General features: G+C 35.5%; 1 protein-coding gene across 1 annotated transcript; it reads left to right on the plus strand.

The window, feature by feature from the left end:
• Window positions 1–856: 856 nt before the first annotated feature.
• LOC125138383 (zinc finger protein 658B-like) lies at window positions 857–12,722 on the plus strand. The gene is made up of 4 exons (XM_027177807.2): window positions 857–950; window positions 2,073–2,171; window positions 2,716–3,622; window positions 10,712–12,722. Exons 3-4 carry the CDS (start codon window positions 2,776–2,778, stop codon window positions 11,302–11,304), a joined length of 1,440 nt encoding a protein of 479 aa, XP_027033608.2. The 5' UTR covers window positions 857–950; window positions 2,073–2,171; window positions 2,716–2,775; the 3' UTR covers window positions 11,305–12,722.
• The last annotated feature ends 984 nt before the right edge of the window (window positions 12,723–13,706 follow it).

Raw genomic sequence — 13,706 nt, forward strand, 5'->3', positions numbered from 1 at the left:
AGTTGGCTGTATTCTGCCATAAATCTGTGTTGTGGTTTAGGCTTACTATTTTTTCTGTAAAATCCTGCTTCATTTCATTAAAGCATATTTTTTGTATTAAATATATTAGATATAATATAATAATCAAATATTTTGTTCTCTATACCCTGATGGGAACAATCTATCCAGGCCTTTTCACATATCTTTAACTGACCTGATGGTTCTGTTCGTTCACAAGCCACAACCCAGACTCAGATGATAAGGTGGTAATAGTTGGCTAATGGCTGTGAAATGACCTGTTGTTGGACTGTGTCTTTGTCATGAGATGAACTTAAAGGAAACTCCTGATTTTGAGTAACTTGTCATTTTAATTTAGGTCCTTACTGAGAAGACTGCTGTGAAATTATTGTGATTTAAGAATAATATCACAAAGTTTTTCATTAAATAAATAAATAAACAAACAAATAAATAAATAACTGTGATGTTGCAGTTAATAAGTTAATTATTTATTAGTTTCCTGAAAAATACATAATACAATCAATAAAAGAAACATGTAAACCTTAGCATAGTCGATAGGAAACGTTGTGTTTTTATATTCCTTAAAAATATTAAGTACAATGTTACTTTTAAATATTACATTTGCAACAAAAGTCTTGATGCTGAAGGTAGACATGTCATATTTTTTGCTTGACAGTGTAGCCGGTTGACTGGGAAATGCCAGTTTAAAGACTTTTATTATTTGTAATGAATACATAATTAATTTAGTGAATAGGTTAACGTTATCAAAACTTGTTAAATGTAATTTTTTTCACCTAACTAAAGCTTATATTCACTGCTTTATGAATCTTGTTAGAAGTTCCTATTAATTGTTGCCGGTGGGGCCTTAATCAGTGGTGCACCGCGGGTATTTACTGTATGTAATGACTACAAGCAGACTTGCTCATTAGCATCGTGTGTGCAGACGGAGACTGGTGATTTTATTCTCTCTTTATTATCTTGCATTTACTTAAATTCACATAAATGTTGAATAATGTTGTGGGGTGTGTGTGGGATTTTCTAACTTATTTCTCCATGTGCTGTTTTTCCGAGTTTTAAATGCAGTTTTATTTTTTCCCTCAGATGCTAAATTTGAGTGCAGAATTGCAGTTTGAATGTAAAAGTAAACATAAATATAAAAAGACTTGTGACGTCAAAACCCTTTACATAATGAGCAACAAGTTTAATGCAGAGTTTAATGCAAGTTTTTTTCTATATAAAAAATAAAAACTACATAAAAAAATAGTAACTTTTAGTGAAAATTGGCATAATGTGGAAAAATAACAGCTGGGTTGTTAATTTTCAGAGAATGTCCATAAATATACAGCATAAACTGTATGAAAATAGTATTTTCCATACCCCCCCCACACATTTTATATATATATATATATATATATATATATATATATTTATGTATATATATATATATATATATATATATATATATATACATATATATATATATATGTATATATATATATATATATATATATATATATATATAAATTAGACTCTAGGGTTCTTTTGATAAATGGTTTAAAGTATGAGTAATGTGATGTTTATACTTTATTTTAGAAACTTATTCAGACAATACAAATGTCAAACTAAACCAATATATTACTGTGACTCAAATTCCTCTATAATGTAACAAAGGATTAATGTATTTACACATTTGCTTCTGCATGTCAGTGTGTGCAGAAATACCAAAGTTTGCTCCATTTTATTTTCATTAAATGTTACAGTATTTTCTCAGTTGTAGTTGGCTATAATTCTGCCATAAATATGTTGTGTATTACACTAGTTTGTCCTAATGTGAAACGCTGATGTAGCAGAATTTTCGCATGAATCTTATACACTTAGTTACATATAAGATTCTTAATATTTTGTTCTCCATACACCGATATAAGAACAATCCCTCCAGTCACTTTGCATATCTTTAATAGACCAGACAGTTATAGACGTTTACCTGCCACACTCCAGACTCGGATAATAAAGGTGCTAATAGTTGACTAATGGCTGAGAAATGGCCTTTTGTTGGACTGTGTCTTTGTCCTCAGATGTACTTAAAGGAGACACCCTGACATTTTAGTTGAGGTCCTCGCTGAGAAGACTGCTGAGAAATTACTGGGATTTAAGAAAAAGATCACTTCAACTTAGTAAGTCTTTTTTCTTTCTTTCTTTAGATAAGTAAAGAAAATAAATAATTTTATTTGAAATTCTCTAAACATTACTGTGACGTTGCAGTTTCTTAGACTTTTGTGTTTATTTAATCATCGTTACTTTCAAATATTATATTTGCACCAATAGTTTTTATGCTGAAGGTCGATGGGTTATATTTATAGTTTGGCAGCATGTGTTCAGTTATGGAATGGTTCTGTATTAGAAAAAATAATCCTCTTACATAGTATTGCTAAAGAACAAAGTTGGATTTTACCTGTCAAGCCACTAAATGACCAGAAACCATGCAACGTAACCTTAAAACTCTTGTCCAGGACCCTTGTTGGCAGCTCTATTTTTGAGGGAGCTGTATATTTAACTGAACATGGATAGCATTCTAGATATCACTAATCTCTTCAGCATGAGTTTTGGCCTTGTTTATTTACTTGCAATTTTTCAGTTTCTGTGATGATGAATAAAGCACACGATAGTTGTTTAGCATCTAATAATCTAAGATGTTTTGTGTACTGTTCTGCTACACAGTGAAACATCGTCATCTGGCTGTCTTCACACAATAAATCACCACAGAGGGATTTGTACAGAATGGGCAAGAAAATAAGTCACTATTGCTCACAGTGTGGAAAGAGTTTTGCCAAGCCGTATATTCTCAAACAACATATGCGCATTCACACAGGAGAGAAACCATATTGCTGTTCACAATGTGGACAGAGTTTTAGACATATAAGTAACTTAAACAGACATAAACTTGTTCACTCATTAGTAAAGTCGTATCAGTGCTCAGAGTGTGAAAAAAGTTTTGCTAGCAGTTGGAATCTCAAAAAACATGAGCGCATTCACACAGGAGAGAAGCCTCATTGCTGCTCACACTGTGGGAAGGGTTTTAGAGACGCAGATGATTTAAAAGTACATGAACGCATTCACACAGGACTGAAGCTATACGTTTGCTCACACTGTTGCAAGAATTTTGGAACATCAAGTGATTTAAAAACCCACGAGCGCATTCACACAAGAGAGAAACCATATCAGTGCTCACAATGTGGGAAGAGTTTTACACAATCGAGTAATTTAAAAAACCACCAACGCATTCACACCGGAGAGAAGCCGTATCAGTGCTCACACTGTGGGAAGAGTTTTAGAAATTCAGGTGCATTTAAAACCCACCAGCGCTTTCACACAGGAGAGAAACCATATCACTGCTTACACTGTGGGAAGAGTTTTACACAACCAAGTAATTTAAAAAGTCACCAACGCATTCACACAGGAGAGAAGCCGTATCAGTGCTCACACTGTGGGAAGAAATTTACAAAATCAAGTACTTTAAAAAGTCACCAACGCATTCACACAGGAGAGAAGCCGTATCATTGCTCACAATGTGGCAAGAGATTTAGCCGTTCAAGTAGTTTGAAAGTTCACCAACGCATTCACACAGGTTGAAAACTCACCAATGTAGTCATCTGTATCACTGCTTAAACTGTGGGAATAATAATTAAAAAAATATATTCAATATTCATAACAATATTATGGTTCATATTGTAAAAAAAGAGTTTTACATAATAAACTGGTTTGAAAAGCCACCAATTTATTCACAATAGTGAGCAATGTATTGCTGGTCACAGTGTTATTGCTTTAAAAAGTACCTCATTTGCATGCATTGCTCAATTAGCAGAACAGTAGAAGGCACCTTTGGTGTGGACGGCAGAAGCGGCTTTTGAAATGTTGAAGGACCTTTATACTGCTACAACTTTAGCTAGCTGTGATTACAGTAAGCCTTTCCAATGGCATGTGTCAGATAAACTAATGCCATTTGATCTCAGTAATGGGGTTAGCAGCCTATAATCTCTCCTGTGTGTAAGATCGGCTATGATGTGATACTTTCTTTACCAGAGTTGACAATTAAGAGGGACCAGACAGTTAATCTGTCAGACAGGAAGATGACCATTTTGGATGGTGAGCAACATGATTGTTAGATAACTTCTACTAACACTATGAATGCATGGCAGGACTTGGAAAGTCAACCACTACCACACACAGATCTAACTTTTTTTGTAGATGGTCATCTTTAGTTGCCTAGAGGGAAATTTCGCTGTTTACACGGTTGTCACCTTGTCATGAGGTAACAGGTTTTGTTATACAGCCGATGATCCATGTTCAGTGTAATTGTTAAGTCACCACTTTGGTTCCACCTGGGCACAGAGAGGCCTTTATTATATGGATTGGTTGTTCTGGATTTGGTTGTTTTATTCTTCTTTTCTTTGTCTGATTGGCTGGGGCATGAATTGAACGCCCCTGAATTTCATGATGTTATCGCATTTAAACAAGGTGTGGTTAAACAGGGGGCTGCTAAGCCACTTCTTAGGAATTTACCAGATGCTCTCCAGTTTTCTGTTTTTTTTTTGCTGTGTTTTCCTGACATTTTTTTCTGTTAATACTCTTTTAGACACTCATTCAATCGCAAACATTATTGATTCTTGTTACTTGTTTTTCTGTTGGTTATGGGGGTAATAAATAATTTTTTGAGCTAATTCATTGTCATCTCCTTTTATTGTCTGTAAGAAGATATAATGATGAGAGTCATTGTCCTAATTAACATGAAGTTTATTCCTGTGTACTATTGACAAATAGACTGTCGGAGGCAGTCTGTAATTTCTACTTGTTGCATATTTGAGCATATTTTTTCCTGTTTGTAATCTGTATTTAAAAATGTTCAAAGTTTCCTCCCTATGTTTTAGATGGATGTTTTCTTTAGTCTGTGACCTATTGAACTAGTTTTGAAAGATTCAATATTTCAAAGCTTCTGCCAAATGCCATGAATTTAAACTCGATTTGTGAAGAAAAAAATCACAATTGTTGAATGAACAGTACAAAAGACAGGCAGGATTTTTGTAAGTAGAATATGAGAATATGACAGCATATGAGTTGGCTAAACAAGCAGCAAACATATTTGTAGTCTTGTGAACCTGTTAGAATTTCTGGTTCACTTGGTGAAGAAGCCTGATAAGTGCTGCTGCAGCTACCTCTGCTGATGTCATGGATGATACTGCAAAAGAGCCATGCAAAGACAGTTACTGAATAACAAATATCTTTGAAATTTAATCAGATGAACAGGGAGTATTTATACAGAAGATAGGTGTAATATTCAGTGATATCTAATGATAAACAAAAGATACTGCAGAAACTGACATGGTGGTTGACATGGTCACCCATACTCAGAATGCATTTAACCAAAGTGCACACACACAGCAGTGAACACACACACCCGGAGCAGATTTGGTCATAAACAAATGTCACCCAGTCAGCCCAGTACAGAGAGTGCAAAAATCTATTCAAATTATATTAATGCTCTCTTAGGTCCCAACCTCAAATACCAGTCATCCTTTAAGTCTGTGCAGCTGTGCATGCCAGAGTTCAGAGGGTGGTCTTCTCTAACAAAAAGCATGACTTCATCTTACTAAGTGGAACTGCCATGAAAATGTTAAATAGGGCACTTACAGATCACCCAGATTCTCGCATATATTGTATATGTTGAATGATATTGGTGGATGTGAACATTATTAGAAATAAATAACCAGAATGAGGTGTTAAACATCTTACAGACACCACCACTCTGCAGTCAAGAGGTCCTATTTTGAATAACTACGTCTCTCATAGCCTTTAATTCACCAATGACAAACTGCAGAGCTTGTTCAGTATCATTCACTATGGATAAGACGATATGAAGATCACCTGCCATGGTGATGAAACACAGGGGACTCTCAGCTGGGAGGATTAGGTAAGTACAGAGACAGTAGGGACAACAAAAACTTGATAGCAGCACCCAGTCCAATTACAATGTATAGGCTTGACTACTGCATACCCACAAAACAGTGTTGGTTTAGGTCAGTAGATGCAGGAAAGCATCATTAATAAAACAGAAAGTTCACGTGAATCTTGCACTCAGAACTGCTGAGGAAAAATTGGTCATTGCCATTAGAACAGAGACAAGTCACACCCATTTTTTTAGACAATAAAAACCTGAGAATTGTTCAATAAAAGAAGGGGTGCCCTCTCCTCAGGGAAACCATGACATGCAGTAACTATATACTGATTCACTTTGCTGATTTAGCTTTTGGTGTTCACTATTAAAATTGGACATGCACATAGAACACCGGTTTCTGATCTTTTAGAGGCCTCAGTGTTAGCAAACATCTCAATGTCAATAAGGGCAAGAATCATGGCCCATCCAATCGTTGGACTGCTACAGCTGACTGCTGCTTTTCTTTCAGGACATGACAAGGCCAAACCAGAGCCTGGCTGTAACTCCAATATAAATGCTTGGTTTTAAAGCAGACAACATTCCCTTGTTAAACCAACAAGTTCAGCTACTTGAGCTGAAAGAAGAAGAATTCAGTGAGCTTCAGGTACAAAATTACGCAAAGAAAAGACTGAGTATACACATACAGTGGTATTATCAATGGGTTTAGAACATGGGCCCTCTATGAATATGTGGATACAGTCCTCCAATTGGTGGATAGAAGTTATAACACTCAAATGATCAGGTAACATAGTTAACGTGATAATGAGTTAATGTGATAAGAGACAGTATGTGGTTCCTCTGTTAGCTGCACCTGTATGAAATTAAAGGTAAATGACACATATATATTTATGGTCAAAAGAATGTGCACTCCTGTTCAAACTAACATGTGGTTCTTCTCCCAAGCTAGTTCCACAAAAATAGAAGCACCCAATTATAGAGAAAGTATTTTTATGCTGTAACATTACAACTTTGTTTCAGTAGAACAGTATATGTAGTATCTTTGTGGCTAAAATGTTAGACTACTGGCCAGACGGATGTGAGTTTAAATTCCTGGGCCCTTGAGCAAGGCCTCAAACTGCTCACTTGTGTAAATTATATAAATGTAATGTCTGACTCAACCTTGTCAACATTCAGCATTTCTGTCTGACCTCACTAATGCTCTTGTAGCTGAGGGCCACACTCTAAAGAACACTGGAGGTTATTATAACGGCAAATGAAGACTAAGTCTGAAACGTTCAGCAAGCTAAATTTAGTGTTCTGATCTGGTGTCCACAAACTTTTGGTCATATGTTTGCAACTGTCCTAGCCACACAGTGCACAGTTGGACTTTATGTATCTAGGAATCGAGGACTTTCTAAGTCTTAGCCCTGTCTTTGTTTTATGTAACCCCATGATCCTGGAGAAACGTTGTCTTGTTTCACTGTGTACTGTAACAGCTATATATGGTTGAAATGACAATAAACGTTACTTGACTTGACTTCTGTACACATGATAATAACATGCTTATTATGAACGAGCATCTCAGAGGGACAGTTCTGGTTGGCTGTTTTTGGGACAAGAACAGAGATTAAGATGCTCTGGACATGTACAAAGTTGGGAGAGTGGTTATATTGGTAAAATGATGTTGGATATGGATTTTAATAATAATAATAATAATAATAATAATAATAATAATAATAATAATAATAATAACTAGATTTGTAAAGTTCGTTGCAACAAACATTAATGTTGGCTTTGACGGTGCAAGTACTCGCAAAGGCCAGTGCATTTTGGAGGCGAGTGGACAGAAAGATTGTGAAAGCTACTGGACCGCTAGGGTGCAAAACTTTTGAAAGTGAGTGGACATGAGCATGTGACATGACCAGAATACCCGTGGGGCAGTTCCCCTCACTGTGCTGAGTGTTTTGATATGTCACATGTCCATGTTGTGCAAATTTTTTAATTTCACGTGACGTGACCAGAATACCCGTGGGGCAGTTCCCCTCAATGTGCTGAGTGTTTTGATATGTCACATGTCCATGTTGTGCAAATTTTTGATTTCGCTTGTTTTGGGGGCGGGGCTACACGTGACGTCACGTGACGTGACCAGAATACCCATGGGGCAGTTCCCCTCATTGTGCTGAGTGTTTTGATATGTCACATGTACATGTTGTACAAATTTTTGATTTCGCTTGTTTTGGGGGCGGCGCTACACGTAACGCCACGTGGTGTCGAGTGATGTCAACAGAATACCCGGTGGGGTGAAAAGCCAACATCAAAGTTTGTCGTGACGAACTTTACAAATCTAGTTCACTTTTAAACTTTACACTTTTGTTCTGTTTCTATACTTTATAAAGCTGCTATGAAACAATATAAATTGTTAAATGTGCAAAACAAATATATTGAATTGAGAAAGATAAAAATAAACAAATGTGCTTGAAGTTAACTAAATGATATTAGTACTACTAATAAATCTAAAGTTGACCTTACCTAATTTAGTTATATTTTCAAATATTTATCACAAATTATTATTGGAGGAGGTCATAGAAGATGCATTTAACATTCAAAAACTGTTTAAAATATCTGTCTTCAATGTTTTATTTTAGGGTTTTATGGGACCAGAATACCCATGGGGCAGTTCCCCTCATTGTGCTGAGTGCTTTGATATGTCACTTGTCCATGTTGTGCAAATTTTTGATTTCGCTTGTTTTGGGGGCGGGGCTACACGTGATGAATAAATAATTAATTTTGTGAATAGGTTAACGTTATCAAAACTTGTTAAATGTAATTTTTCACTTAACTAAAGCTTAAATTCACTGCTTTATGATTCTTGTTTGAAGTTCCTGTAAATTGTTGCAAGTGGGGCCTTAATCAGTGGTGCACCGCGGGTATATATGCAATGACACAAGCAGACTTGCTCAATAGCATCGTGCAGACGGAGACTGGTGATTTTATTCTCTCTTTATTATATTGCATTTACTTAAATTCACATGAATGTTGAATGATGTTGTGGGGTGTGTGTGGGATTTTCTAACTTATTTCTCCATGTGCTGTTTTTCCAAGTTTTAAATGCAGTTTATTTTTCCCTCGAATGCTGAGTTTGAGTGCAGAATTGCAGAGTTTAAATGTAAGAGTAAACATAAATATAAAATGACATGTGAGTTCAAACCCCTTTACATAATGAGCAACAGGTTTAATGCAGATAATTGTTAATTTCACATACATTTCTATGTGAAAAAGTATATAAAAAATATATAGTAACTTTTAGTGAAAATATGATAAGTTTACTTTGTCATTATTGGCATAATGTGGAAAATTAACAGCTGTGTTGTTAATTTACAGAGAACGTCCATAAATGTACAGCATAAACTGTATGAAAATAGTATTTTCCATTATTTATATATGTATATATATATATATTAGGCTCGTGTTCTTTTGATAAATGGTTTAAAGTATGAATAATGTGATGATTATACTTTATTTTAGAAACTTATTCAGACAATACAAATGGCAAACTAAACCAATATATTACTGTGACTCAAATTCCTCTATATTGTAACAAATGATTACACATTTGCTTCTACTTGTCAGTGTGTGCAGCAATGCCAAAGTTTGCTCCATTTTATTTTCATTAAATGTTACAGTATTTTCTCAGTTCTGGCTGTAATTCTGCCATAAATATGTTGTGTATTAGACTAGTTTGTCCTAATGTGAAATGCTGGTGTAGCAGAATTTTTGTATGAATCTTGTACACTTAGTTACATATAAGATACTTAATATTTTGTTCTCCATACACTGATATAAGAACAATCCCTCCAGTCACGTTGCATATCTTTAATTGACCAGATAGTTATAGACGTGTATCTGCCAAACCCCAGACTTGGTTAATAAAGGTGCTAATAGTTGACTTATGGCTGTGTAATGGCCTGTTGTTGGACTGTGTCTTTGTCCTCAGGTGTACTTAAAGGAGACACCCTGACATCTTAGTTGAGGTCCTCACTGAGAAGGCTGCTGAGAAATTACTGGGATTTTAGAAAAAGATCACTACAAATTGGTGTCTTTTTTCTTTATTTCTTTAGATACATCACATAAATAAATAATGCATTTAATTTGAAATTTTCTAAATTCTCTAAACATTACTGTGACATTGTGTTTATTTAATCATTGTTACTTTCGAATATTATATTTGCAACAATAGTCTTTATTCTGAAGTTCGATGGGTTATATTTATAGTTTGGCAGCATATGTTTAGTTATGGAATGGTTCTGTTATTAGAAAAAATAATCCTCTCTTACATAGCATTGCTAAAGAATAAAGTTAGATTTTACCTGTCAAGCCACTAAATGACCAGAAACCATGCAACATAACCTTAAAACTCTTGTCCAGGACACTTGGTGGCAGCTCTATTTTTGAGGGAGCTGTATATTTAACTGAACATGGATAGCATTCTAGATAGCATTAATCTCTTCAGCATGAGTTTTGGCCTTGTTTATTTACTTGTGGCTTTTTCAGTTTCTGTGATGATGAATAAAGCACATGATACTTGTTTAGCACCTAATAATCTAAGATGTTTTGTCTACTGTTTTGCTACACAGTGAAACTTCGTCATCTGGCTGTCTTCACACAATTGATCACCACAGAGGGATTTGTACAGAATGGGCAAGAAAATAATTCACAACTGCTCACAGTGTGGGAAGAGTTTTGCCAAGCCGAATATTCTCGATATACACATGCGTATTCACACAGGAGAGAAACCATATTGCTGTTCACAATGTGGATGTTGTTTTAGACAACTAAGTCACTTAAAGAGTCATAAGCTTCTTCACTCAGGAGTAAAGTCGTATCAGTGCTCAGAGTGTGAAAAAAGTTTTGCTTGCATTTGGTATCTCAAAAAACATGAGCTCATTCACACAGGAGAGAAGCCTCATTGCTGCTCACACTGTGGGAAGGGTTTTAGAGACGCAACTGATTTAAAAGTCCATGAGCGCATTCACACAGGATTGAAGCCTTATGTTTACTCACACTGTGGGAAGAATTTTAGAACTTCAAGTGCTTTAAAAACCCACGAGCGCTTTCACACAGGAGAGAAGCCCTATCAATGCTCACAGTGTGAGAAGAGATTTAGAAATTCAGGTGGTTTAAAAAAACACCAGCACATTCACACAGGAGAGAAGCTGTATTATTGCTCACACTGTGGGAAGAGATTTACACAGTCAAGTAATTTGAAAGTTCACCAACGCATTCATACAGGAGAAAAGCCCTATCAGTGTTCACACTGTGGGAAGAGATTTACCTTGTCAAGTACTTTGAAAGTTCACCAACGCATTCACAAAGGTTGAACACTCACCAAAGTATTAATCTGTATCACAGCTTAAACTGTGGGAATAATAATTAAAAAAAAAAAAAACTTTACACATGAGTGAAACCATATTATGTTTCATATTGTAATAAAAGCCACCAATTTATTCACAATATTGAGAAATGCATTGCTGATCACATTGTGATTGCTTTAAAAAGTACCTCATTTGGGTGCATTGCTTAATTAGCAGAACAGTAGAAGGCGCCTTTGTTGTGGACGGCAGAAGCGGTTTTTGAAATTTTGAAGGACCTTTATACTGCTACAACTTTAGCTAGCTGTGATTACAGTAAGCCTTTCCAATTGTATGTGTCAGATAAACAGGGGTTTTCTAATGGCATTTTATCTCAGTAATGTAGTTAGCAGCCAATAATCTCTCATGCGTGTAAGATAGGCTATGATGTGATACTTTCTTTACCAGAGTTGACAATTAAGAGGGACCAGACAATTAATCTGTCAGACAGGAGGATGACCATTTTGGATGGTGAACAACATGATTGTTAGTTAACTTCTACTAGCACTATGAATGCATGGCAGGATTTGGAAAGTCAACCACTACCGCACACTGATCTAACTCTTTTTGTAGATGCTCATCCTTAGTGGCCTAGAGGGAAATTTGGCAAGTTATTTGACGAGTTGTCGCCTTGTCATGAGGTAACAGGTTTTGTTACTGTATAGCCAATGAACCATGTTCAGTGCAATTGTTCAGAATAATTGCTATTCTTTGTTTTGTTTTTTCTTTTCTTTGTCTGATTGGCTGGGGCATGACTGAATTTTATCATGGCATCGCATTTAAACAAGGTGTGGTGGTTAAACAGGGGGCTGCTAAGCCACTTCTTAGGTACTTCCCAGATGCTCTCCAGTTTTGTTTTGCTGTGTTTTCCTGACATTTTATGCTGTTACTCTTCACTCATTCAATCATTATTCAAACATTATTGATTCTTGTTACAGTACTTGTTTTTCTGTTGTTTATTGCTGTATTAAATTATTTTTTGAGGTAATTTCTTGTCATCTCCCTTTAGTGTCTGTAAGAAGATAAAATTATGAGCGTGATTGTCTTAATAAACATTAAGTTTATTCCAGTGTAGCAGTGACAAAATACATGAAGTACTTTATTATTTATCAGAGTTCGTCTGAGGCAGTCTGTAATTTTTACTTGTTGAATATTTGAGCCATGTGTGACATCAAGATTTCTGTTCTGGCACTATAGTAGTGAAATGAACTTTCCCTGAGCCTCTGTCTTCCTGAAATTAACTTAAACTAATGCGTATTTTTTTCTGTTTGTAATATGTATTTAAAAATATACTATGTTTCCTCCCAACAGAGTTTTAGACTGATGCTCTCCTTAGTCTGTGATCCTATTGAACCAGTTTTGAAGGATTCAATGATTCAAAGCGTCTGCCAAATGCCATAAATGTAAACTGGATTTGTGAAGCAAAGCATGATCCCATAATTAACTGCCAACAAACTGTAGGATTCATCATTTAAATCTACAAAGTGGTATCAATCAGACAGGTAGGGTCTAAATAAACTTAAAGCCTGTCCCTGAATACCTGTGTAACTTTGTATGCGATCTAGGAAAATGTTGTGAACTATAGTGTCGAATGCAGCACTAAGGTCAAGTAGAACTAATATTGAGATGCAGACTTTGTCATTTGTAAGTTTAACAAGTGCAGTTTCTGTGCCCTGATGTGGCCTGAAACCTGACTGAAACTCTTCAAAGATATTGTTCTGCTGTAAGAAGGAGCTCAGTTGAACAGGCACAACTTTTTCTAATATTTTAGACATAAACAAAATGTTTGAAATGGGTCTATAATTTGATAGTTCATTGGGATCTAAATTAGGTTTCTCAATGAGGGGCCTAATAACATCTAACTTGAAGGATTTCGGAACATGAACTAAAGATTTCAAGGAGTTCCTTATATTAAGAAGAGGCTCAGCTGTATGTAACACTTCTTTTAGTAATTTAGTTGGAATGGGATCTAACACACATGTTGTTAATTTAGCTTTAGATAAATAAGTTTATCTAGCTCTTCCTGTCCTATATTTGTAAAGCACTGTAGTTGTGAGTGTAGAGCTTTAGGTGAGACTTGGTCACAAAATGCTGTCATGGGTTGAACATCAACAATTTTGTTCCTGATACTTTCAATTTTATCAGTGAAGAAAGAACCTTATAAAGTCCTCACTACTGAACAGTGATGGAATAGTGTTTTCAGATATGAGATTTTTTGTTAATCTAGCCACTGTGCTAAATAAAAACCTGGGATTAAGTGGGCCATTGAGGAACTCTGCTACTACCATCTTTCACATTTCAGCACTGGTTGGTGCTGTTTTTGTGTATTGTCTTGTATTTTTTGTTTGCACTGTCTTCTGTCCTGCATTGTC

This window comes from Tachysurus fulvidraco, chromosome 4 (assembly GCF_022655615.1).
Source record: "Tachysurus fulvidraco isolate hzauxx_2018 chromosome 4, HZAU_PFXX_2.0, whole genome shotgun sequence".
NCBI classification, from domain to species: Eukaryota; Metazoa; Chordata; class Actinopteri; order Siluriformes; family Bagridae; genus Tachysurus; species Tachysurus fulvidraco.

Coding starts and splice junctions, on each gene's coding strand:
- LOC125138383 (XM_027177807.2), top strand. CDS start 2,776: ATGGGCAAGAAAATAAGTCACTATTGCTCACAGTGTGGAAAGAGTTTT. Junction 3,623..10,711: donor TCACCAACGCATTCACACAG/GTTGAAAACTCA, acceptor GTATTCACACAG/GAGAGAAACCATATTGCTGT.